Source organism: Nerophis lumbriciformis, linkage group LG14 (assembly GCF_033978685.3).
Source record: "Nerophis lumbriciformis linkage group LG14, RoL_Nlum_v2.1, whole genome shotgun sequence".
NCBI lineage: Eukaryota > Metazoa > Chordata > Actinopteri > Syngnathiformes > Syngnathidae > Nerophis > Nerophis lumbriciformis.
This window is the reverse complement of record NC_084561.2, coordinates 7,854,102-7,878,196: the sequence shown is the minus strand read 5'-3', so window position 1 is coordinate 7,878,196 and position 24,095 is coordinate 7,854,102. Positions and strand designations below refer to the sequence as shown.

The 24,095-nt window shown below is 41.7% G+C and overlaps 1 protein-coding gene across 3 annotated transcripts in view; it reads right to left on the bottom strand.

Moving 5' to 3' along the window:
* Positions 1 to 4,686: 4,686 nt before the first annotated feature.
* The window catches only part of slc1a6 (solute carrier family 1 member 6), a 33,923-nt gene continuing 14,514 nt past the window's right edge, over positions 4,687 to 24,095 (bottom strand). For 2 of the 3 annotated variants that reach the window (XM_061976116.2, XM_061976115.2), the window contains 10 exons: positions 23,801 to 24,076; positions 23,587 to 23,724; positions 20,213 to 20,420; positions 20,094 to 20,136; positions 17,176 to 17,277; positions 16,926 to 17,107; positions 12,630 to 12,863; positions 9,038 to 9,232; positions 5,986 to 6,120; positions 4,687 to 5,794 (listed from right to left, as the gene is read on the bottom strand). In XM_061976116.2, the coding sequence (XP_061832100.2) occupies positions 5,596 to 5,794; positions 5,986 to 6,120; positions 9,038 to 9,232; positions 12,630 to 12,863; positions 16,926 to 17,107; positions 17,176 to 17,277; positions 20,094 to 20,136; positions 20,213 to 20,420; positions 23,587 to 23,724; positions 23,801 to 24,026 (1,662 nt within the window). In that variant the 5' untranslated portion in view covers positions 24,027 to 24,076 and the 3' untranslated portion in view covers positions 4,687 to 5,595. Of the gene's footprint in view, positions 5,795 to 5,985; positions 6,121 to 9,037; positions 9,233 to 12,629; positions 12,864 to 16,925; positions 17,108 to 17,175; positions 17,278 to 20,093; positions 20,137 to 20,212; positions 20,421 to 23,586; positions 23,725 to 23,800; positions 24,088 to 24,095 lie in introns of all 3 variants that reach the window. The other variant, XM_061976117.2, reaches the window with a different exon arrangement.

Genomic DNA, 24,095 nt, shown 5'->3' with positions numbered 1-24,095 from the left:
GAACTAGCTATTTATTGATTAGCAATTGCCGAATCATGTAACATTAGCCTAATGCTAAAAAGCCAGCTACTATCACATTCTGTAACAGACAAATAATTTCATGTAGGCTAACGTTACCTACCTGCTACCTCTGTCTTTTTCTCGTTTCTCCTCCTCTTCTTTTCTCTTTTTTCTTCCCTGGGCACCTGACAGTTTTGGCCGTTTTGACATCTTGTGTTGATTTTTTGATGTGGTGACGTCCACAAAGAGTCATGATACGGGAAGGGGGGGGGGGGGGCGTAATGTTGTAACATATAATATTTCTATTATATAGGCTTTACTTTGCATTTTAATTAACGAGGGATTATTTTTTGTATTTAGAAATAATAGTACCAACTTTTTTTTTTCTCCAACATTTGTGGCACTGGCATGGCGCCCCCTGATGGACGGCGCCCTTAGCATTTGCCTATACGGCCTATGCCACGGGCCGGCCCTGCTGCCACCTACTGATATGGAGTATTACATGGTTACCCTGCCAAGGTCTACACTAGAAAACGGCACATTATTATGACTATTGATTTGCAAAAAATATTTTTTGGACCAATTAGGTGAAGTTGCATAATTTCCCACGGCACACCAGGCAATATATCACGGCACACCGCGGCACGGTGGTTGAAAATCAGTGCTGTAGACTTTGCAAACCATGTCTATTTATTAATGTAACATTTGACCCATTGCAGAATATCCTCCACCAGGGGTAGCCACAAACACAATTATGAGCATCATGTATTCATTCCTGAGTCATTTATGTATACATCAGATTACTCCATTAATTAAAACAAACAGCAGGTCCACCTGGAAACAACACTTTTACTGAAATGACATTAGAGCATTACAAACTAAAGCCTTTTTTTTTTTTTTTTTTTAGCATTTAGCACAAAAAGCATAGAGTTCCCAAAAAGTACCTTTTTACAATTACAAATATCACTCTGTCACATTTTTTATTGTTAAAATATAAGATATTTAGCAAATGCATACTGGATATAAAGACCAAAATATCATCAATATTCTATTAGTGTCCTTCTTTATTTGTTTATTAATAGCTAAAGCATAAACACACAAATATTGTATTTACAATCAGCAAAAAACACATTTTAATGTGACTATAAAATGAAAAGTATAGGTAGTAGAGTCTAATGTTTAACAGTCAAGGGTGTTCACATTGAACAGTGTGCAAGCAGACTAACACATTTTAAAATGTTTAAAATCATTACAATATGCACATTTGCTTTTTTAGAGGTAGCTATGATGATTAATGACTATTATCTGCAGATGTCAAAATCATGCAGCGGAAATAGTTAAATATTCTTTACAATAACAACAACGCAGCTTATTTTCCTCCAGTCATGGATTTGTTTTGAATGTCATAGTCAGTGGTAGCACTTTATGGATCATAAGGAACACAAACCAAAACAAGATAATGAATAAAAGGCTTCGAGGAAGGGAAAAAAAGATAATTCTACAGTAGATGACTGTCTCAAACTCTTTGATGGCAAAGCAATTGGAAAATGTATATATGTGTATTAATAAGTGCGGCTTGCATTACTTTTTAATTTAAAAAGGAGTATTAGGGCCACACTCAAAGGAAAAACACATTGACCTGAAATATTATCATGAAAATATTGTGTTATTGGGAGATAAAAGTTGTCATATTGCAATAATTGAATAATATATATATTTTAAAATCATAATTGGGTAATTATACAAGAATTCTACTAGAAAAACAATATATATTTACAAGAATTAAATCAATAATTAAAGATTAAAGTTACAGTATTACTGGGGGGAGAAAAATTATAATTTTATGAGGGTAATTTTGTAATTGGAAGAGTAAATAAATCTGAACCCAGTCCCCCATTTTACAATAATTAAGTTAGTTAAGTAGCATTAAAAGAAACTAATTTCACAATAAATAAATACAAAATTATTTTAATAACCAAAAATATCCAAACATCAGAATATTTTCACAAAAAGTAGTAATTTTATGATAAGGTTTTTTTGTTTTTTAAGGGGGGTGATTTAAGACAGCCAAAATGTATAAGAATAAAGTTGTATTATTTTACGAGAAAAAAATTCACAGTTTTATGAGAATAACAATTAACCAGAGGAAAAAAAAATGTTTTTTTAAGAAAAACAATAATAATAATTTTAGTAGAGGAATAAATAACCTCATGTGAATAACGTCACTGAAAAGCTGCTATTTTATGAAAGTAAAAAACTAAAATCCTAATTTTACAAACAGCCATAATTGCATAATATTTAGGTTGCAATATAACCGGGGGGAATCTGAATTTTATGAGAGTAAAATTGTAATATGATGAATACAAATATCAGAATCTTACGTGAAAATTTAATAATTTTTACAAATATTTTCTAAACAAAAGTTACTATGTTACAGTTAATAGGATTAAAGGGGGAAAAAAATTACAATTAAAAAATGGCAACAAAAAAAAACAAATATCTAAACATAAGAATATATTCACAATAAGTTGCAATTTTATAATAGCAACATATTTTTGGGGGGAGTCGTGAGTTCAAATTTTACAACTCCAGATTAAAGTTAAAATAACGTTAAACAATTTTTCATGTAAAAACAATAATTTTACAAGAGGAAGCAATAGAGATCGCAAAAAAAGCCGCTGCCTGACCAGGGCTCAGAAAATCTGCAGAGACTCCTCCCACCCCCCACCGAGGACTGTTTTCACTGCTGGACTCTAGAAAGAGGTTCCGCAGCCTCCGTAGCAGAACCTCCAGGTTCTGTAACAGCTTGTTCCCACAGGCCGTAAAACCCTTGAACGCATCATAATAATCCCCTCAATTGCCCCCCAAAATGGATTAACTTGCTGGAATATAATAAAGACAATATATTAGGCCACCTACTCAGTGGCCTAGTGGTTAGAGTGTCCGCCCTGAGATCGGTAAAGAAATGGTATTATGGAATTCCTGGAATTTCGGGAAAACCGCAAATTTTTCCAGGACAAAAAACCAAGTTGTTTTTTGAAATGGAAAAATTCCCGATTACGAGGAATGTTTGGACAGATGTTGGAATGGTTTTTGAATAGGTTGAAAAATGTGGAAATGGTGGAAGTGTGAAAAATGGCCAATTCATTTTGAAAGGGGAGAATGGCCCGGAAAACTTGGAATTCTGGGAAATCTGGGAATTTTTTTTTTTTAGAATTGTTCAACGGTTTGAATTACCGTAGATGAAAAATGGGGGAATTGTGGAACTTGGAAAAAATGTTCCATTGATTTCAATGGGAATTTCATAAAAAAAATTGGGAATTCCGAGAAAAGAGGGATTTTTTTTGAAAGTGGTAAAAAAAACAAAACTGGAATGTTCTGAATGGTTGGTGTTGGAATTTTTCAAAACGGTCGAGAAATGTTGTAGTAGTAACATTTTTGGGGGATTAAATCACCAAAATGATTCCCGAGCGTGGCCACCGCTGCTGCTCACTGCTCCCCTCACCTCCCAGGGGGTGAACAAGGGAAAATGCAGAGGACAAATGTCACCACACCTTGTGTGTGTGTGACAATCATTGGTACTTTAACTTAAACTTTAACTATAACATACATCCATAAACGTGGATGCATATGCAAAAGTGCAATATATTTATCTGTACAGTAATCTATTTATTTATATCTGCACCTTATTGCTCTTTTATCCTGCACTACAACCAGCGAATGCAACAAAATTGCGTTCTTATCTGTACTGTAAAGTTCAAATTTGAATGACAATAAAAAGGAAGCCTAAGTCTAAATAACTTCACAAGGAAACTACAAACCCCGTTTCCATATGAGTTGGGAAATTGTGTTAGATGTAAATATAAACGAAATACAATGATTTGCTAATCCTTTTCAAGCCATATTCAGTTGAATATGCTACAAAGACAACATATTTGATGTTCAAACTGATAAACATTTTTGTATTTGCAAATAATCATTAACTTTAGAATTTGATGCCAGCAACACGTGACAAAGAAGTTGGGAAAGGTGGCAATAAATACTGATAAAGTTGAGGAATGCTCATCAAACACTTATTTGGAACATCCCACAGGTGAACAGGCTAATTGGGAACAGGTGGGTGCCATGATTGGGTATAAAAGTAGATTCCATGAAATGCTCAGTCATTCACAAACAAGGATGGGGCGAGGGTCACCACTTTGTCAACAAATGCCTGAGCAAATTGTTGAACAGTTTAAGAAAAACCTTTCTCAACCAGCTATTGCAAGGAATTTAGGGATTTCACCATCTACGGTCCGTAATATCATCAAAGGGTTCAGAGAATCTGGAGAAATCACTGCACGTAAGCAGCTAAGCCCGTGACCTGCGATCCCTCAGGCTGTACTGCATCAACAAGCGACATCAGTGTGTAAAGGATATCACCACATGGGCTCAGGAACACTTCAGAAACCCACTGTCAGTAACTACAGTTGGTCGCTACATCTGTAAGTGCAAGATAAAACTCTACTATGCAAGGCGAACACAGTTTATCAACAACACCCAGAAACGCCGTCGGCTTCGCTGGGCCTGAGCTCATCTAAGATGGACTGATACAAAGTGGAAAAGTGTTCTGTGGTCTGACGAGTCCACATTTCAAATTGTTTTTGGAAACTGTGGACGTCGTATCCTCCGGACCAAAGAGGAAAAGAACCACCCGGATTGTTATAGGCGCAAAGTGTAAAAGCCAGCATGTGTGATGGTATGGGGGTGTATTAGTGCCCAAGACATGGGTAACTTACACATCTGTGAAGGCGCCATTAATGCTGAAAGGTACATACAGGCTTTGGAGCAACATATGTTGCCATCCAAGCAAAGTTACCATGGACGCCCCTGCTTATTTCAGCAAGCCACGTGTTACATCAACGTGGCTTCATAGTAAAAGAGTGCGGGTACTAGACTGGCCTGCCTGTAGTCCAGACCTGTCTCCCATTGAAAATGTGTGGCGCATTATGAAGCCTAAAATAGCACAACGGAGACCCCCGGACTGTTGAACAACTTAAGCTGTACATCAAGCAAGAATGGGAAAGAATTCCACCTGAGAAGCTTCAAAAATGTGTCTCCTCAGTTCCCAAAGTGTTGTTAAAAAGGAAAGGCCATGTAACACAGTGGTGAACATGCCCTTTCCCAACTACTTTGGCACGTGTCGCAGCCATGAAATTCTAAGTTAATTATTATTTGCAACAAAAAAAAAAGTTTATGAGTTTGAACATCAAATATGTTGTCTTTGTAGTGCATTCAATTGAATATGGGTTGAAAAGGATTTGCAAATCATTGTATTGCGTTTATATTTGCATCTAACACAATTTCCCAACTCATATGGAAACGGGGTTTGTTTAATAGCACTTTATCAGTCCTGCCCTAATACTCCCTTAAAAGTTTGAAAGTAATTTCCTTACTGTGGAACTTTGACTTGCCAGCTCTCCCTGTCCTTTCTCTGATTTTTTGGGGCCATCTGCACAAAAGGTGTGAGAGAAAGCGACGGCATCATTCCCCCAGGTGAAAACACCCCCACCGGGCTTACAGTGAAGCATTATGGGATGTGCGTGGAATAAGCGGTCACATGGTGGTTTCACTGTTGTGGTTTTGCACCACGTCGTTCTCCTGGCAGATGAGCTGGTAGGGCTTCTCGTTCTCCTCGATGATGGAGTTGCGCGCCTCCTCGTCCTGACTTTGCAGCTCTGCGCGACACAGGTGCTCCAAGACGCCCGCCCCGAGCGAGTCGCCCAGCACGTTGACGGTGGTCCGCAGGCGGTCCCTGGGTGGGGGGGTGACCACACGGACACATTCAGCACCGTTAAAAGACATTTAAGTCGGTCACTCTGCATTATGCATGAGCAACCTTTTTTTTCTAATGGCGCCACCTCCGGGTCGCCATGAAGCATCGCAACAGTGACATTTAGGCAGAAAAGCCAATCCCCGCCACCCTGACATTTAGCGGCAACTCACAGTAACCAATCCACTGCGATGATGAGCGTTATGTCCTCCGTGGGCAGTCCCACCGATGTCAATACAATCACCATGGTAACCAGGCCAGCATGGGGGATGCCTGCTGCTCCGATGCTGGCAGCGGTTGCCGTGATACTGGGTGGGCGGCGGGAGGGAGGAGAGAAGAGTAGAGGTTAGTTTAAAAAGCCTGGTGTCGTCACAGTGAGATTTAGGAATTATCATGCAAAATAATAGTTTTAATATGGGTGGGAATCTTTGGGCAGCCAACGATTTGATCCCATTCTGATTACTGGGGTGACAATTCTTGATTTAAACCGATTCTCCCAATGTAATATTTGGGATAATATTTATAATGAAACTTTTTCAAAACAAGTTACAGGTTAGAAAAGCTTCTTCTGGTTGCATGGAGATGTAGAGAAAAATAAAAATAAAAATACATATTATAAAATGATATATATATATATATATATATATATATATATATATATATATATATATATATATATATATATATATATATATATATTAAGGTCTTCCCGGCTTAGGCTGCTGCCCCCGCGACCCGATATATATATATATATACATATATATATATACATATATTTATGTACCGGTATGTATATATATATATATATATATATATATATATGCATGCATGCATGCATATGTAGACATGCATATATAGACATTGTATGTATAGACATGCATATATAGACACTTACGTCATGTGTTGCCTTCATTATAAGACTTTTAAAGTCATTTTGATAGTAGGCTAATACAGCTAATATAGACACTTACATCATGTGTTGTCTTCATTATAACACTTATATAAGACTTTTAAAGTCATTTTGATAGTAGGCTGATATAGACATTTACATCATGTGTTGCCTCCATCATAACACATATATGACTTTTAAAGTCATTTTGATAGTAGGCTAATATAGCTAATATAGACACGTCATGTGTTGCCATCATTATAAGACTTATATAAGACTTTTAAAGTCATTTTGATAGTAGGCTATTATAGCTAATGTAGACACTTACGTCATGTGTTGTCTTCATTATAACACTTATATAAGACTTTTAAAGTCATTTTGATAGTAGGCTAACATAGCTAATATAGACACTTACATCATGTGTATGTATATACATATATATATATATATATACATACATATATATACATATATATATATATATATATATATATATATATATATATATATATATATATATATATAGATAGCTACATCCTGAAAATATGCAAACAAACTGTGTTTAGATAATTAATACTTCAAACTTGCATAAATAAATATTAAGGAATATAACATAACTTGGCTTCTGAGAGTTTCAAAATGTAATGAATAAAATGCTAAAGTTGTTGATGAACAAGCAATTATTTTAATAATTAAATATGGTCATTTTAAATGAATTATTATGATCATTTAAAATCAATTATTTCAAATATGTTTATTTTAATGTGTAATTCTATGGCTGGATGTAATAAGGAGTCACGAAAAAATACAAATAAAAATACAATTAATTTTGATGTTTTTAGCAAAATATAGTAAAAATGTATTTAGTTTTTTTTTTTTTTTAATTAATAAATATATTTATTTTTAGGTAAGATAAACATAATAATAGAATTTATCTCTAGTCTGGATGATTTAGTTCTTGTCACCCTGTTGTCCTCCCGTCATGAAAAAAGGCTGTCCTCACTCAGGTCCGCATGGAGCTGGAGGGGGCGTGGCTTCCAGCTCCGGCTGAAAATCGGGAGATTTTCGGGAGAATATTTGTCCCGGGAGGTTTTCGGGAGAGGCGCTGAATTTCGGGAGTCTCCCGGAAAATTCAGGAGGGTTGGCAAGTATGCTTATATAAGACTTTTAAAGTCATTTTGATAGTAGGCTAATATAGCTAATATAGACACTTATGTCATGTGTTGCCTTCAGTATAACATGTATATAAAACTTTTAAAGTAATTTTGATAGTAGGCTATTACAGCTATTGTAGACACTTACGTCATGTGTTGTCTTCATTATAACACTTATATAAGACTTTTAAAGTCATTTTGATAGTAGGCTAATATAGCTAATATAGACACTTATGTCATGTGTTGCCTTCATTATAACATGTATATAAAACTTTTAAAGTAATTTTGATAGTAGGCTATTACAGCTATTGTAGACACTTACGTCATGTGTTGTCTTCATTATAACACTTATATAAGACTTTTAAAGTCATTTTGATAGTAGGCTAATACAGCTAATAGACACTTACATTATGTGTTGTCTTCATTATAACACTTATATAAGACTTTTAAAGTCATTTTGATAGTAGGCTAATATAGCTAATAGACACTTACATTATGTGTTGTCTTCATTATAACACTTATATAAGACTTTTAAAGTCATTTTGATAGTAGGCTAATATAGCTAATATAGACACTTATGTCATGTGTTGCCTTCAGTATAACATGTATATAAAACTTTTAAAGTAATTTTGATAGTAGGCTATTACAGCTATTGTAGACACTTACGTCATGTGTTGTCTTCATTATAACACTTATATAAGACTTTTAAAGTCATTTTGATAGTAGGCTAATATAGCTAATATAGACACTTATGTCATGTGTTGCCTTCATTATAACATGTATATAAAACTTTTAAAGTAATTTTGATAGTAGGCTATTACAGCTATTGTAGACACTTACGTCATGTGTTGTCTTCATTATAACACTTATATAAGACTTTTAAAGTCATTTTGATAGTAGGCTAATACAGCTAATAGACACTTACATTATGTGTTGTCTTCATTATAACACTTATATAAGACTTTTAAAGTCATTTTGATAGTAGGCTAATATAGCTAATAGACACTTACATTATGTGTTGTCTTCATTATAACACTTATATAAGACTATTAATTTTTTCGACTCCAGACAGATACATTTTTGTATCTTTGGTCCGATATGACTCTTTCAACATTTTGGGTTGCCGACCCCTGCTGTAGAACAAGTCACATTATAATACGGTTTCATGACGGAAACTGTTACCTGATGGTGAGAATTTGGCCAAAGTTCAGGTTCATGTCATTGACTTGGGCAATAAAGATGGCTGCCACAGCTTCGTAGAGGGCGGTGCCGTCCATGTTGATGGTTGCGCCCACGGGCAGGACGAAGCGCGTCACCCGTTTGTCCACGCGGATGTTCTGCTCCAGGCAGCGGAAGGTGATGGGCAGAGTGGCGGAGCTGGGGACGAAATGATGACACGTGAACAAGAGCATGTTTTGTCTTTGTGTGATGATGTAAAGGAGGTGTGGTTGTGTTGTATATTAAGTATGTGTCCATGAAAGGGCATTTTATGACTTTTCTTCATTTGATTACGTGCTATAGTATGATTTTATTGTGATCGTTTTATTGCATGATTTTTGTATCCCTTTAATTTAGGTAGCCAGGGACTGCAGATGGAAATGAGCTATTGAGCTATAATCTGGTACAGAACATATCTGTCAGAACCGATCATATCCTCCTGAGAACCAGCGTCCTCTGCAGTGAACGTTTGTGTTAGAATAATTTGATCTAAGTTATCACAAAAACTTTGTGTTGAAATGAGTTCCCGGCGACAAGCAAAAAACATGTCTTTGAACCTACCTTGTAAAACTCCACTGTGTAAGGGGTTTCTGTTTCTTTCATGTATTGTAATCAACAGAAAGATATTGTTTTAACCCAAGAACTCCAAAGTTAAAAAGTTAAAGTTAAAGTACCAATGATTGTCACACACACACTAGGTGTGGCGAAATTATTCTCTGCATTTGACCCATCACCCTTGATCACCCCCTGGGAGGTGAGGGGAGCAGTGGGCAGCAGCGGTGGCTGCGCCCGGGAATCATTTTGGTGATTTAACCCCCAATTCCAACCCTTGATGCTGAGTGCCAAGCAGGGAGGTAATGGGTCCCATTTTTATAGTCTTTGGTATGACTCGGCCGGGATTTGAACTCCCAACCTACCGATCTCAGGACGGACACTCTAACCACTAGGCCACTGAGTAGGAGAGAAGGCAGGATCTGCCCAAGTTCCAGACGACCTCTTTTATGAACTCTTTCACGAACCTCTTCTTTGAACTGTTTTACGACCTTTTCTGTGAACTGTTTACGACCCCCGTCCCTTTGGAAGCAGCTGTTGACATGTGGTCAGGGAAAGTCCAAATAAAGGAGGAGGCATGCAATCTTTTCGCCAGAGCATGTACAAGAGTACAGACCAGACGTTTCTCCTCAAATTGAGCCAAATTTAATTCTGTCTCTGTTTGATCCTTTGCTTCTTATCCTGTTTAATAGATGTCATCAGTGTTTGAAACTGACAGTTTGTGTTTCGCAAAACGGGGCTATTTTAAAAAAAAATTATCGAACATAAATGTCCACTGCAGAGGACGCTGGCTTAAAAGGAAATACAGAACCCAGCTTATCTTTCTGAGAACCAGCGTCAACTGTAGTGGACGTTTGTGTTTCGATGTTTTTTTTTCAAGAACAGACAAAAAAATGTCCACTGCAGAGGACGACGGCTTTAAGGAGAATATACAGAACCGCACATATTCTCCTGAGAACCAGCGTCCTCTGCAGTGGACATTTTTGAGTTGCTTTATGAGGTCAGACACAAACGTTTACTGCAGACGACGCAGGCTTTAGGAGGTTAATGTGGAAGAGTTTTGTTAATAAATAATAATAATAATAATATATATAATATAACATATATATAATATAAATATTTGTAAAAAAAACAAAACAATTTACATTGAGTAAACAATCTGAAAGTGCTACAGTGTATTTAAAAAAATAATAACAATAATAGAAAATAAATACATTTTTGGAGTAAATTTATGACTTGTCATAATTTTGCCAAGTAAAATTCCGATTATTATTACAATATTACCGACATTTTTAAGTTTTTTGTTATAAAATTGTGACTTTTCTCGAGTAAAATGACGACTCTTTTCATGAAATTGTCAAAATGTTAAGCTTTACTTGTAAAATTGCGACTCTTATTGAGTAGAATTCCAACCTTTATCATAATATTGCGCAAATGTTCGGTTTTTCTTGTAAAACTTTGACTTGCGTTGAGTAAAATTACAACTTTTATTATAATGCTGGCAAAATTCTCAGTTTTTCTTGTGAAATTGTGACCTTTTTCTTGTAAGATTCCAACTATTTTTTCACAACAAACTTATATATATATATATATATATATATATATATATATATATATGTATATATATGTATATATATGTATGTGTGGGGAAAAAAAATCACAAGACTATTTCATCTCTACAGGCCTGTTTCATGAGGGGGGGTACCCTCAATCGTCAAAATCTCCTGACGATTGAGGGTACCCCCCCTCATGAAACAGGCCTGTAGAGATGAAATAGTCTTGTGATTTTTTTCCCCCACACATACATATATTGCGCTCTACTACGGTATCGAGCACTATTTTTTGGATAACCTTATTAAGACATATATGTATATATATGTATATATATACATACATATATATATATATTTATATATATATACATACATACATACATACATACATACATACATACATACATACATACATACATACATACATACATACATACATGCATGCATACATATATATATATATATATATATATATATATTTCTATATATATATGTATATGTATATATATATATTTCTATATATATATGTATATGTATATATATATATACATATATATATATATATATATACATATATATATATATATATATATATATATATATACATACATATATATATATATATATATATATACATACATATATATATATATATACATATATATATATATATATATAAATATATATATACATACATACATACATTTATATATATATATATATATATATATATAAATATATATATACATACATACATACATACATTTATATATATATATATATATATATATATATATATATGTATATATATATATATATTAGGGCAGCACGGTGGAACAGGGGTTAATGCATGTGCCTCACAATACAAAGGTCCCGAGTAGTCCTGAGTTCAATCCCGGGCTCGGGATCTTTCTGTGTGGAGTTTGCATGTTCTCCCCGTGACTGTGTGGGTTCCCTCCGGGTACTCCGGCTTCCTCCCACCTCCAAAGACATGCACCTGGGGATAGGCTCCTCCCACCTCCAAAGACATGCACCTGGGGATAGGCTCCTCCCACCTCCAAAAACATGCACCTGGGGATAGGTTGATTGGCAACACTAAATTGGCCCTAGTGTGTGAATGTTGTCTGTCTATCTGTGTTGGCCCTGCGATGAGGTGGCGACTTGTCCAGGGTGTACCCCGCCTTCCGCCCGAATGCAGCTGAGATAGGCTCCAGCACCCCCCGCGACCCCAAAAGGGACAAGCGGTAGAAAATGGATGGATAATTAGCCTATTGAGTCAGAGTGCCGAGAAATATGATGAACATTTCCAAGCACTTCACCCAAAATTCCCGCATTTGTCAAACCTTGAAAACACAACATTGCAATCCAAGCATTTCCAAGGTTTTTAAGCATATGTACGAACCCTGCTCATGTTATGAAAGATGGAGGAGGACACAATATCGCTGCATCACCTGGAGGAGGTGCCCAGGGCGGTGATGAGAGCCTGCAGTAGTCCACCGATGAAGCTGTAGGGGTTCTTCCTGGTCACCAGGAAGTAGAGCAGCGGCAGGACGATGACGCCGTGGATGAGAAGACCAACAATGACCGACAAGGTGTACATGCCCAGCTGGTTGCCCATTTCCGCTACATTCTTCATCTCCACGATCTTCCCGGCAATCAGGAAGAGGATGCCGACTGGGGCGTACCTGTAGCAGATAACACATCAGTGCCTCCAGGAATGTTTATCAGAATCAGAAATACTTTATTAATCCCCGAGGGGAAAGTACAATTTTCAGCACAATCCCATTCAAGATCAGACAAACATTACAGGGAGACAGAACATATCAGCCACTTGGTCCAGCTCCTCCCGGGGGATCCCGAGGCGTTCCCAGGCCAGCCGGGAGACATAGTCTTCCCAACGTGTCCTGGGTCTTCCCCTTGGCCTCCTACTGGTCGGACGTGCCCTAAACACCTCCCTAGTGAGGCGTTCGGGTGGCATCCTGACCAGATGCCCGAACCACCTCATCTGGCTCCTCTCCATGTGGAGGAGCAGCGGCTTTACTTTGAGCTCCCCCCGGATGACAGAGCTTCTCACCCTATCTCTAAGGGAGAGACCCGCCACCCGGTGGAGGAAGCTCATTTCGGCCGCTTGTACCCGTGATCTTGTCCTTTCGGTCATAACCCAAAGCTCAAGACCATAGGTGAGGATGGGAACGTACATCGACCGGTAAATCGAGAGCTTTGCCTTCCGGCTCAGCTCCTTCTTCACCACAACGCATCGATACAGCGTCCGCATTACTGAAGACGCCGCACCGATCCGCCTGTCGACCTCACGATCCACTCTTCCCCCACTCGTGAACAAGACTCCGAGGTACTTGAACTCCTCCACTTGGGGAAAGATCTCCTCCCCAACCCGGACATGCCACTCCACCCTTTTCCGGGCGAGAACCATGGACTCGGACTTGGAGGTGCTGATTCCCATCCCAGTCGCTTCACACTATATATTTATTTATATAATGATATAATATATATGGCAAGTTCAGCTTTGAAGCCCTGGCAGGTTGCAAGTTATTTTCATCCACTGTCGCTGTGGGTTGGGTCATAACCGGAGTTCCTAGCTGTTGGCAGCACCGTGTTGCCAAGACCGCGTACTTAAAAGCATCGTTTTTTTTTCTCTCAAGTCGCTTTCAAAGTTTGTGAATTGCGAGTTGCGGTTTTTTTCGGGCTTGTTTTTTGAACGTGCGGTTGCTTATTTGGGCTTGCTTTTCTGTCCTCACAATGAAGTAAAACATGACTGCTCTGGGTAGGTATTGTCCTTTTCTACACCTTTCAGAATCAGAAATACTTTAATAATCCCCAAGGGGAAATTAACATTTTCAGCGCAATCCCATTCAAGCGCAGACAAACATTACAGGGAGACAGAACAGGATCTCTGACGGGTCTGCCAACTTCCGGCTCCCCTTACAAAAAAGGGTGAGAAACAGGTAAACGCTGGGGACGGGGGGGAGGGGAAAAGAAATTCAGTCTAAGCCTACGCCCCTGGAGAGGGGGTCCAGACTGAGGCCAAGGGGGAAAAAAACTCATAACCATAGCACACATAAGCATGTGTGTAAGAAGGAAACGTCAAATATCAAAGAACACAAAGGACATTAAAGACACTAAAAGAGCAGAGCTGATGCAACCAGCCATTTCTACATACAGCCACAACAACAACAACAAAAAACATATACACTGTGGTGGCCTCTGCGGTGTTCCACACCATCTTCTGCTGGGGTGGAGGGAGCATGGCCAGAGACAGGAACAGACCCAACAAAGCAACCAAGAGAGCCGACTCCACCCTCGGCCGCCCACTAACTCTGGGCCAGTGTCCAGTCCGCATGGATGAGCGAGGATACGTCCAAAGAACCCGAGGTGTCCGATACCTTCTCATTCAGCCAAGACACTTTGAAGCTTGTCCGTCCCAGCGCTTAGTGCAGCCCTGTCTCTTCAACCGCATATCCTCCAGTCTCTCCAAACGGACTCTGGTGTGACAGAGACCCAGCAGCTGGTCTCCATGGCCAAAAGGCTCCCAACCCGAGGTGTCCGATACCTGCTCATTCAGCCAAGACACTGTGAAGCTTGTCCGTCCTGGCGCTCAGTGCTAGGTCCGCCAGCCCTGTCTCTTCATCCGCATCTCCTCCAGTGTCTCCAAACGGACTCTGGTGTGGCAGAGACCCAGCAGCTGGTCTCCAAGGCCAAAAGGCTCCCAACCCGAGGTGTCCGATACCTGCTCATTCAGCCAAGACACTGTGAAGCTTGTTCGTCCCGGTGCTCAGTGCTAGCTCCGCAGCCCTGTCTCTTCATCCGCATCTCCTCCAGTCTCTCCAAACAGACTCTGGTGTGGCAGAGACCCAGCAGCTGATCTCCATGGCCAAAAGGCTCCCAACCCGAGGTGTCCGATACCTGCTCATTCAGCCAAGACACTGTGAAGCTTGTCCGTCCCGGCGCTCAGTGCCAGCTCCGCAGATCTGTCTCTTCATCCGCATCTCCTCCAGTGTCTCCAAACGGACTCTGGTGTGGCAGAGACCCAAAAGCTGATCTCCATGGCCAAAAGGCTCCGAACCCGAGGTGTCCGATACCTGCTCATTCAGCCAACACACTATGAAGCTTGTCCGTCCTGGCGCTCAGTGCTAGGTCCGCCAGCCCTGTCTCTTCATCCGCATCTCCTCCAGTCTCTCCAAACGGACTCTGGTGTAGCAGAGACCCAACAGCTAGTCTCCATGGCCAAAAGGCTCCCAACACGAGGTGTCCGATACCTGCTCATTCAGCCAAGACACTATGAAGCTTGTCCGTCCTGGCGCTCAGTGCTAGGTCCGCCAGCCCTGTCTCTTCATCTGCATCTCCTCCAGTCTCTCCAAACGGACTCTGCCCTGTCTCTTCATCTGCATCTCCTCCAGTCTCTCCAAACGGACTCTGGTGTGGCAGAGACCCAGCAGCTGGTCTCCATGGCCAAAAGGCTCCCAACCCGAGGTGTCCGATACCTGCTCATTCAGCCAAGACACTATGAAGCTTGTCCGTCCTGGCGCTCAGTGCTAGGTCCGCCAGCCCTGTCTCTTCATCCGCATCTCCTCCAGTGTCTCCAAACGGACTCTGGTGTGGCAGAGACCCAGCAGCTGGTCTCCAAGGCCAAAAGGCTCCCAACCCGAGGTGTCCGATACCTGCTCATTCAGCCAAGACACTGTGAAGCTTGTTCGTCACCGGTGCTCAGTGCTAGCTCCGCAGCCCTGTCTCTTCATCCGCATCTCCTCCAGTCTCTCCAAACAGACTCTGGTGTGGCAGAGACCCAGCAGCTGATCTCCATGGCCAAAAGGCTCCCAACCCGAGGTGTCCGATACCTGCTCATTCAGCCAAGACACTGTGAAGCTTGTCCGTCCCGGCGCTCAGTGCCAGCTCCGCAGACCTGTTTCTTCATCCGCATCTCCTCCAGTCTCTCTAAACGGACTCTGGTGTGGCAGAGACCCAGCAGCTGGTCTCCATGGCCAAAAGGCTCCCGGGAGGCAGATCCAGAAGTTCACAAAAACCACCGCAGAAGTCACGAAAGTGCCACCCCTTGTCACACAGTCCTGAAGGGTCCCGAACCAAAAGGCAGAAATACCCCACATGAAAACAAGAGGGAAACACCAGGAACACAAGAGGATGACACAAGAGCACAGAGCTCCTGCCAACAGCAGCCACTACAGCGGCGCCATCTTGGAAAAACCGAACACACGCAGGCAAATGAGGCAGATGTAACGGGAGATGTAACCTGTCGGAGGCAGATATTTACATATATCCGAATTTAAGTGTTACTTCTTTTTATTTCATAATCATATTACAAAACAGCTAGTGTTTTTCTTCCAATTGTGGTCTTTTGGTTGTCTGCAAAACTGTGTGCTTAACCTTGAGTGAAGAATGTTAGAGAGAGAGATAATGGGCATGTGTTTTGGCTGGAGAGACATGACTGCCAGGGTGGGAGGAAGAGAGACTTAAGAGGGGAGAGGGTTTTGTCGGGGGGGGGGGGGGGGGCAGACCATCTTGGCGGCGCGATTGAATGTTCTATGCTGGACTGGTCTCAATGTATATGCAAAGCTTTGCAAATATATTACAAAATACCTATTCTGTCTCTAGTGGTTTTTCAACTCAGCTTTAAGTGTCGTACAGAACTTGGGAGCGACTTGTGACTTGAATTCCCTGGGAGGAACAACTGGTCCAAACGCAACAAACCACGTGCGTGTGGAGGCATCACTAACCAGATGATGACGGCCACCAGCTTCATGATGGCTTCGTTGAGGCAGTCAAAGAAGTCCCTGAGGGGCTGGCCCTGTTTCTTCATGTGGCCGACGACCAGACCGAAGCAGGTGGAGAAGACCACCAGGCCCAGAGCGTTGACGCCGCTTGAGGACCCTGGCATGGGCACGATTTCGTGCTTCTCCTGTGGTGACGTTAGTCATGTTCATGATGTAATGTAAAGGTGAGGTGAAAATGGTCACAAGAGCTCACCTGGCTGGTACGAAGCAGCCTGCTGACGTTCTCATTAGCGTCCGATGTATTGAGCACATCGTTTGTGACTCTCACGGTCACGTTCTTGTACAAGGTTTTGTACTAAAACAGAACATAGAAGCGGTAAATATTCCCAGCATGGTTGACTTAGCATCTGACTAGTGTGAAGTGTAGTGGTCCACAGAAACGGTCAAACATAGAAACAATACAAAACCAGGCGCCTCTGATAGCCTGGCTAACCTACTGGCAAACTGGCTAACTTTCTGGTAGACTGGCTAAAATGCTAGTATATTGACTAACTTCCTGGTAGAACAGCTAACATTCTGGTAACTTGGCTAACTTCCTGGTAAAACTAACCTGGCTAACTCCCTGGTAGCTGGGCTAACATGCTGGCAGAACTACTAACTTCCAGGTAGCCAAGCTAACATGCTGATAGATTGGCTAACTTCCTGGTAGAACGGCTAAATTCCTTTTAGCCTGGCTAACATGATGGTAACCTGGCTATTGTCCTGGTAGAACTGCTAACTTCCAGAAGCGGTAAATATTCCCAGCATGGTTGACTTAGCATCTGACTAGTGTGAAGTGTACAGTGGTCCACAGAAACGGTCAAACATAGAAACAATACAAAAGCAAAGACACCATAAAACGCATGCAAGGAGAAAATTGCTCAATATTAAAAATTCTGCAATCTCCTAAACGCTGCAAAATCTAAAATAAATGCTACAAATGCTAAAACTGCATGAGAGAAATGCAGCAAGTTTACTGAATAACATGGACACTAGCCAGGAAACCAGAAAGTTAGCCAGGAGACGGATGTCCCTCGGGTCTGGCGCCTCTGGTAGCCTGGCTAACCTTCTGGCAAACTGGCTAACTTTATGGTAGACTGGCTAACATGATAGTATATTGACTAACTACCTGGTAGAACATCTAACATTCTGGTAGCTTGGCTAACTTCCTGGTAAAACTAACCTGGCTAACACCCTGGTAGCTTGGCTAACATGCTGGCAGAACTACTAACTTCCAGGTAGTCAAGCTAACATGCTGATAGATTGGGTAACTTCCTGGTAGAACGGCTAAATTCCAGTTAGCCTGACTAACATGATGGTAACCTGGCTATCATCCTGGTAGAACTGCTAACTTCCAGGTAGCTTGGCTTACGTGCTGGTAGACTGGTTAACGTCCTGGTAGCCAGGCTAACGTGCTGGTAGATTGGCTAACTTCCTGGTAGAATGGCTAAATTCCAGTTAGCCTGGCTAACATGATGGTAACCTGGCTATTGTCCTGGTAGAACTGCTAACTTCCAGGTAGCCTGGCTTACGTGCTGGTAGACTGGTTAACGTCCTGGTAGCCTGGCTAACGTGCTGGTAGAACGGCTAAATTCCAGTTAGGCTGGCTACCTGGTTGCCTGGCTAACTTCCTGTTAGCCTCGCAAACATGATGTTAACCTGGCTATCGTCCTGGTAGAACTGCTAACTTCCAGGGTAGCCTGCCTAACATGCAGGTAGACTGGTTAACTTCTTGGTAGCCTGGCTAACGTGCTGGTAGAACGGCGATGGTAACCTGGCTATCGTCCTGGTAGAACTGCTAACTTCCAGGTAGCCTGGCTAACGTGCTGGTAGACTGGTTAACTTCCTGGTAGACTGGCTAACGTGCTGGTAGAACGGCTAAATTCCAGTCAGCCTGGCTAACCTCCTGGTTGCCTGGCTAACTTCCTGTTAGCCTGGCTAACAAGGTGGTAACCTGGCTATCGTCCTGTTAGCCTCGCAAACATGATGGTAACCTGGCTATCGTCCTGGTAGAACTGCTAACTTCCAGGGTAGCCTGGCTAACGTGCAGGTAGACTGGTTAACTTCTTGGTAGCCTGGCTAACGTGCTGGTAGAACGGCGATGGTAACCTGGCTATCGTCCTGGTAGAACTGCCAACTTCCAGGTAGCCTGGCTAACGTGCTGGTAGACTGGTTAACTTCCTGGTAGACTGGCTAACGTGCTGGTAGAACGGCTAAATTCCAGTCAGCCTGGCTAACCTCCTGGTTGCCTGGCTAACTTCCTGTTAGCCTGGCTAACAAGGTGGTAACCTGGCTATCGTCCTGTTAGCCTCGCAAACATGATGGTAACCTGGCTATCGTCCTGGTAGAACTGCTAACTTCCAGGGTAGCCTGGCTTATGTGCAGGTAGACTGGTTAACTTCCTGGTAGCCTGGCTAACGTGCTGGTAGAACGGCGATGGTAACCTGGCTATCGTCCTGGTAGAACTGCCAACTTCCAGGTAGCCTGGCTAACGTGCTGGTAGACTGGTTAACTTCCTGGTAGACTAGCTAACGTGCTGGTAGAACGGCGATGGTAACCTGGCTATCGTCTTGGTAGAACTGCTAACTTCCAGATAGCCTGGCTAACGTGCTGGTAGACTGGTTAACTTGCTGGTAGACTAGCTAACGTGCTAGTAGAACAGCTAAATTCCAGTCAGCCTGGCTAACCTCCTGGTTGCCTGGCTAACTTCCTGTTAGCCTGGCTAACATGATGGTAACCTGGCTATCGTCCTGGTAGAACTGCTAACTTTCAGGTAGCCTGGCTAACGTGCTGGTAGACTTGTTAACTTCCTGGTAGCCTGGCTAACGTGCTGGTAGAACGGCGATGGTAACCTGGCTATCGTCTTGGTAGAACTGCTAACTTCTAGGTAGCCTGGCTAACGTGCTGGTAGACTGGTTAACTTCCTGTTAGCCTGGCTAGCCTGCTGGTAGACTGGTTAACTTCCTGGTAGCCTGGCTAACGTGCTAGTACTCTGGCTAACTTCCTGGTATTGCATAACTTGAGGAATCGGATGATAGACAACTTTGTCGTGTCGGTATCAGAAGGAAAAAAATGGTATCGGGCACTCTGATGAAAAGTACGATTTAGGAAATAAATCAGTGATTGTCTCACCTGTTTGAAACAAGATTCAACAAGATTGGGCGGGAACATGTTCCTGTGACAAAAACAGAAAAGTATTTAACGCTGGTGTTTGTAAACGAGGTGACGATTGTACGGACATATTTGATTACCTGATGAGATCCAGCAACGCATCCAAAGCATGGATCTGTTCGGCGTTTCCACCATTGACAACCGGTTTGTCCATGCTGCCTTTGCCCGGCTGGATGATGATCACCACCACGATACCGATGAAGACGGCGATCAGGGTGGTCACCATGTAGTAGACCACAGCGCGCAAACCCATCTTACCCGACGCTTTGCTGTCCAAGGAGGACATTCCTTGGACGGAATAGGGCATTACTCATCCGAATAATTGAGAAAAAGGTCAGTAATGAAGAAATGAAGTAATGTTACTTTATTTGTGTTTCATTATACAACAATTAACGTCGAATTAAGCTTTTATCAACCAAACTGTGAATGGAAAGCGCCTGACATCAATCAGATTCTTTACCGCTGGTTCGCAGTAAAGGTCAAGATAACTCATAATGTTAGATCCAAACATTCTGTTTTGGACTCATTTAAATGTAGGAAATTATGCGATAAAATTGCTTTGATGTCTCTTGTGCATTTAGAAATGGAATCCAGTGAGTTAGGAGTGTGCAAAAATTGGTGAATAAAGTTGTACTTTAGATCAGCATACTTGACAACCCTCCCGATTTTCCCGGGAGACTCCCGGATTTCAGTGCCCCTCCCGAAAATCTCCCAGGGCAACCATTCTCCCGGATTTCTCCCGATTTCCACCCGGCAAACAATATTGGGGGCGTGCCTTTAAAGCACTGCCTTTATCATCCTCTCTCACTTGAAACCTTCACCCCTTAACAGCCGCATGCTGTCCAGGCGTCCGCTTTTCCTCCATATAAAAAGCGTGCCGGCCCAGTCACATAATAATGTAGCGTTGGACGGGTTTAACAATAATCTTAACTCGAAGATGTCAAGAAATGCTGACACGTGGTATGATCTTTTAACTGACTTAATGATAACGTTAATTTCAAGCACATACACACGCACAAGTGAATGCAACGCATACTTGGTCAACAGCCATACAGGTCACACTGAGGGTGGCCGTATAAACAACTTTAACACTGTTACAAATATGCGCCACACTGTGAACCCACACCAAACAAGAATGACAAACACATTTCGGGAGAACATCTGCACCGTAACACAACATAAACACAACAGAACAAATACCCAGAACCCCTTGCAGCACTAACTCTTCCGGGATGCTACAATATACACCCCCCGCTACCCTCTACCCCCCACCTCAACCCCGCCCCGCCAACCCCGCCCACCTCAACCTCCTCATGCTCTCTCAGGGAAAGCTTGTCCCAAATTCCAAGCTGCTGTTTTAAGGCATGTTAAAAAAAAGAATGCACTTTGTGACTTCAATAATAAATATGGCAGTGCCATGTTGGCATTTTTTTCCCATAACTTGAGTTGATTTATTTTGGAAAACCTTGTTACATTGTTTAATGCAGGGGTGTCAAACTCAAATACAGAGTGGGCCAAAATTTAAAACTGAACAAAGCCGCGGGCCAAGGTTGAACAAATTAACCTTTTAAGAGGGACCCAAACAAGTTTTGCATTGAATATTGAACAAGCAAGGCTTGTATAACTTTATAGTGACATGCAAAATCGAGTTTCAAATAATAATAATAATAATTAAAAAATATCAATGGCATATCAAATACAATTTAAATAAAAATGTTATGCCTCTTTTCTATTTGCAGCCTTCTGAGGTAAATATCAACATTAACTTTTTCCACAGGCTAATAAATTAGAAAATAAAATAACAATGAATGAACCAACCATTCAGGACTTTAAACTGCTCAGTTTGCAACAAACTGATCTAATCTGATGTGCCCAAGCCAGATACCTGCCATCTTTTCTTGGATGCTAGTTCATTAATGTCGGGGCTCAGGCTTTGAGCTGAGGCAACCTTCATTATCGAACAAAGTTGTTCATCAGTCATTATATCTCGGCCACAGTCTTGGGGGCGTGCTTTAAAGGCACTGCGTTTACCGGCCTCCACGTCTGCTTTTCATCCATTCCAACAACGTGCTGGCCCAATCACAAAATATGTGCCACTTCAGCACGCACACACACGTAAATGCAATGCATACTTGGCCAACAGCGATACAGGCTACACCAGGGGTCAGCAACCCAAAATGTTGAAAGAGCCATATTGGACCAAAAATACAAAAACAAATCTGTCAGGAGCCTCAAAAAATTAAAAGCCATATTACATACAGATAGCGTGTCATGAGATATAAATTGAATTAAGAGGACTTAAAGGAAACTAAATGAACTCAAATATAGCTACAAATGAGGCATAATGATGCAATATGTACATATAGCTAGCCTAAATAGCATGTTAGCATCGATTAGCTTGCAGTCATGCAGTGACCAAATATGTCTGATTAGCACTCCACACAAGTCAATAACATCAACAAAACTCACCTTTGTGCATTCACGCACAACGTTAAAAGTTTGGTGGACAAAATGAGACAGAAAAAGAAGTGGCATAAAACACGTCCTAGAAAGTCGGAGAAAGTTCAAGGACCGCCAAAATTAGTAGGACAAAACGGCGCTCACCAAATACTCGAATCAGTGAAGCATGTTTAACATAAACAGTGTGCTTTATAACAATTAGGGAGGTTTGTGTCATGTTTGTCCTTCTACAGAAACCATATTAACACAAAAAATGTTTTTTTTTCCCCTCATGTTTTTCTATTTTTCATACATTTTTGAAAAAGCTCCAGAGAGCCACTAGGGCGGCGCTAAAGAGCCGCATGAGAGCCGCCGGTTGCCGACCCCTGGGTTACACTGACGGTGCCCGTATAAATAACTTTAACACTGTTAGAAATATGCGCCACACTGTGAATCCACACCAAACAAAAATAACAAACACATTTCGGGAGAACATCCGCACCGTAACACAACATAAACACAACAAAACAAATACCCAGAATCCCATGCAGCCCTAACTCTTCCGGGCTGCAATATACACCCCCGCTACCACCAAACCGCCCCCCTCTGTGCGTCGGTTGAGACGGGCGGGGTTGGGGAGGCATAATAATGTGTTATTTCCACGATTGTATATATCGGTATCAGTTGATATCGGAATCGATAATTAAGAGTTGGAAAATATCGGAATATCGGATATCGGCAAAAAAGCCATTATCGGACATCTCTAGTGCAAAATGACCGTTGTTACGTTACAATCAGCACTCTGCTGTGTGGCGAAAAAAAGTACTGGTCCAAGAATAGATCCTTGAGGTACACCAGAGGTAAGCGCCACACTGAGAGACACACAAAATCAATAATCAGCAAAAATGTCAGCTTCGGAGACACTTTCTAATGTTCCCCACTGACTGTGGACTGACCCCGAGGCGTCTCAGGCTTTGTATGTTCTAAGCGTGATCAAAGCGTGTTCAAAGCGCACCTGTGACCAGACTGGAGACGATGAGAGGCATCACTATCATCTGAAGCATCCTCATCAGCATCTCCCCAGGAAAGGCAAAGTACTTGATCTCTCTCAGGGTCAAGTTGCGGGAGCGCAGAGCGAAGCCCACAATAATGCCTGCATAAAGCGACGTGCATGGGAAAAAAAAGTTATGAATCATTGGAAAAACTCCAAACGGACGAGGGAGACTGACCCAGAAACACAGCAGCGACCGTCACCAAAACAAAGAGGTTTCTTTTGAGGAAACCTTTGACGCTCTCCTTGTTGATGACGTTCAGCCTCGCCTTCATGCCGCCGGCTCTCCTCTCCATGGCGGCGCACACTCTCCTCCGCAGGGGTCCTCGCTCGCTCGCCGGGGGTTTGTCCGCCTCCTCGTTCAGGAAGAGACTGGCACTGGTGGACGGGGGCTTCTCGTTCATAATCAGCTCCAGAACCTGGTCCAGAAGGGAGGTCTCCTGGGAAACTGGGACTGGAGGGACACTTCATTA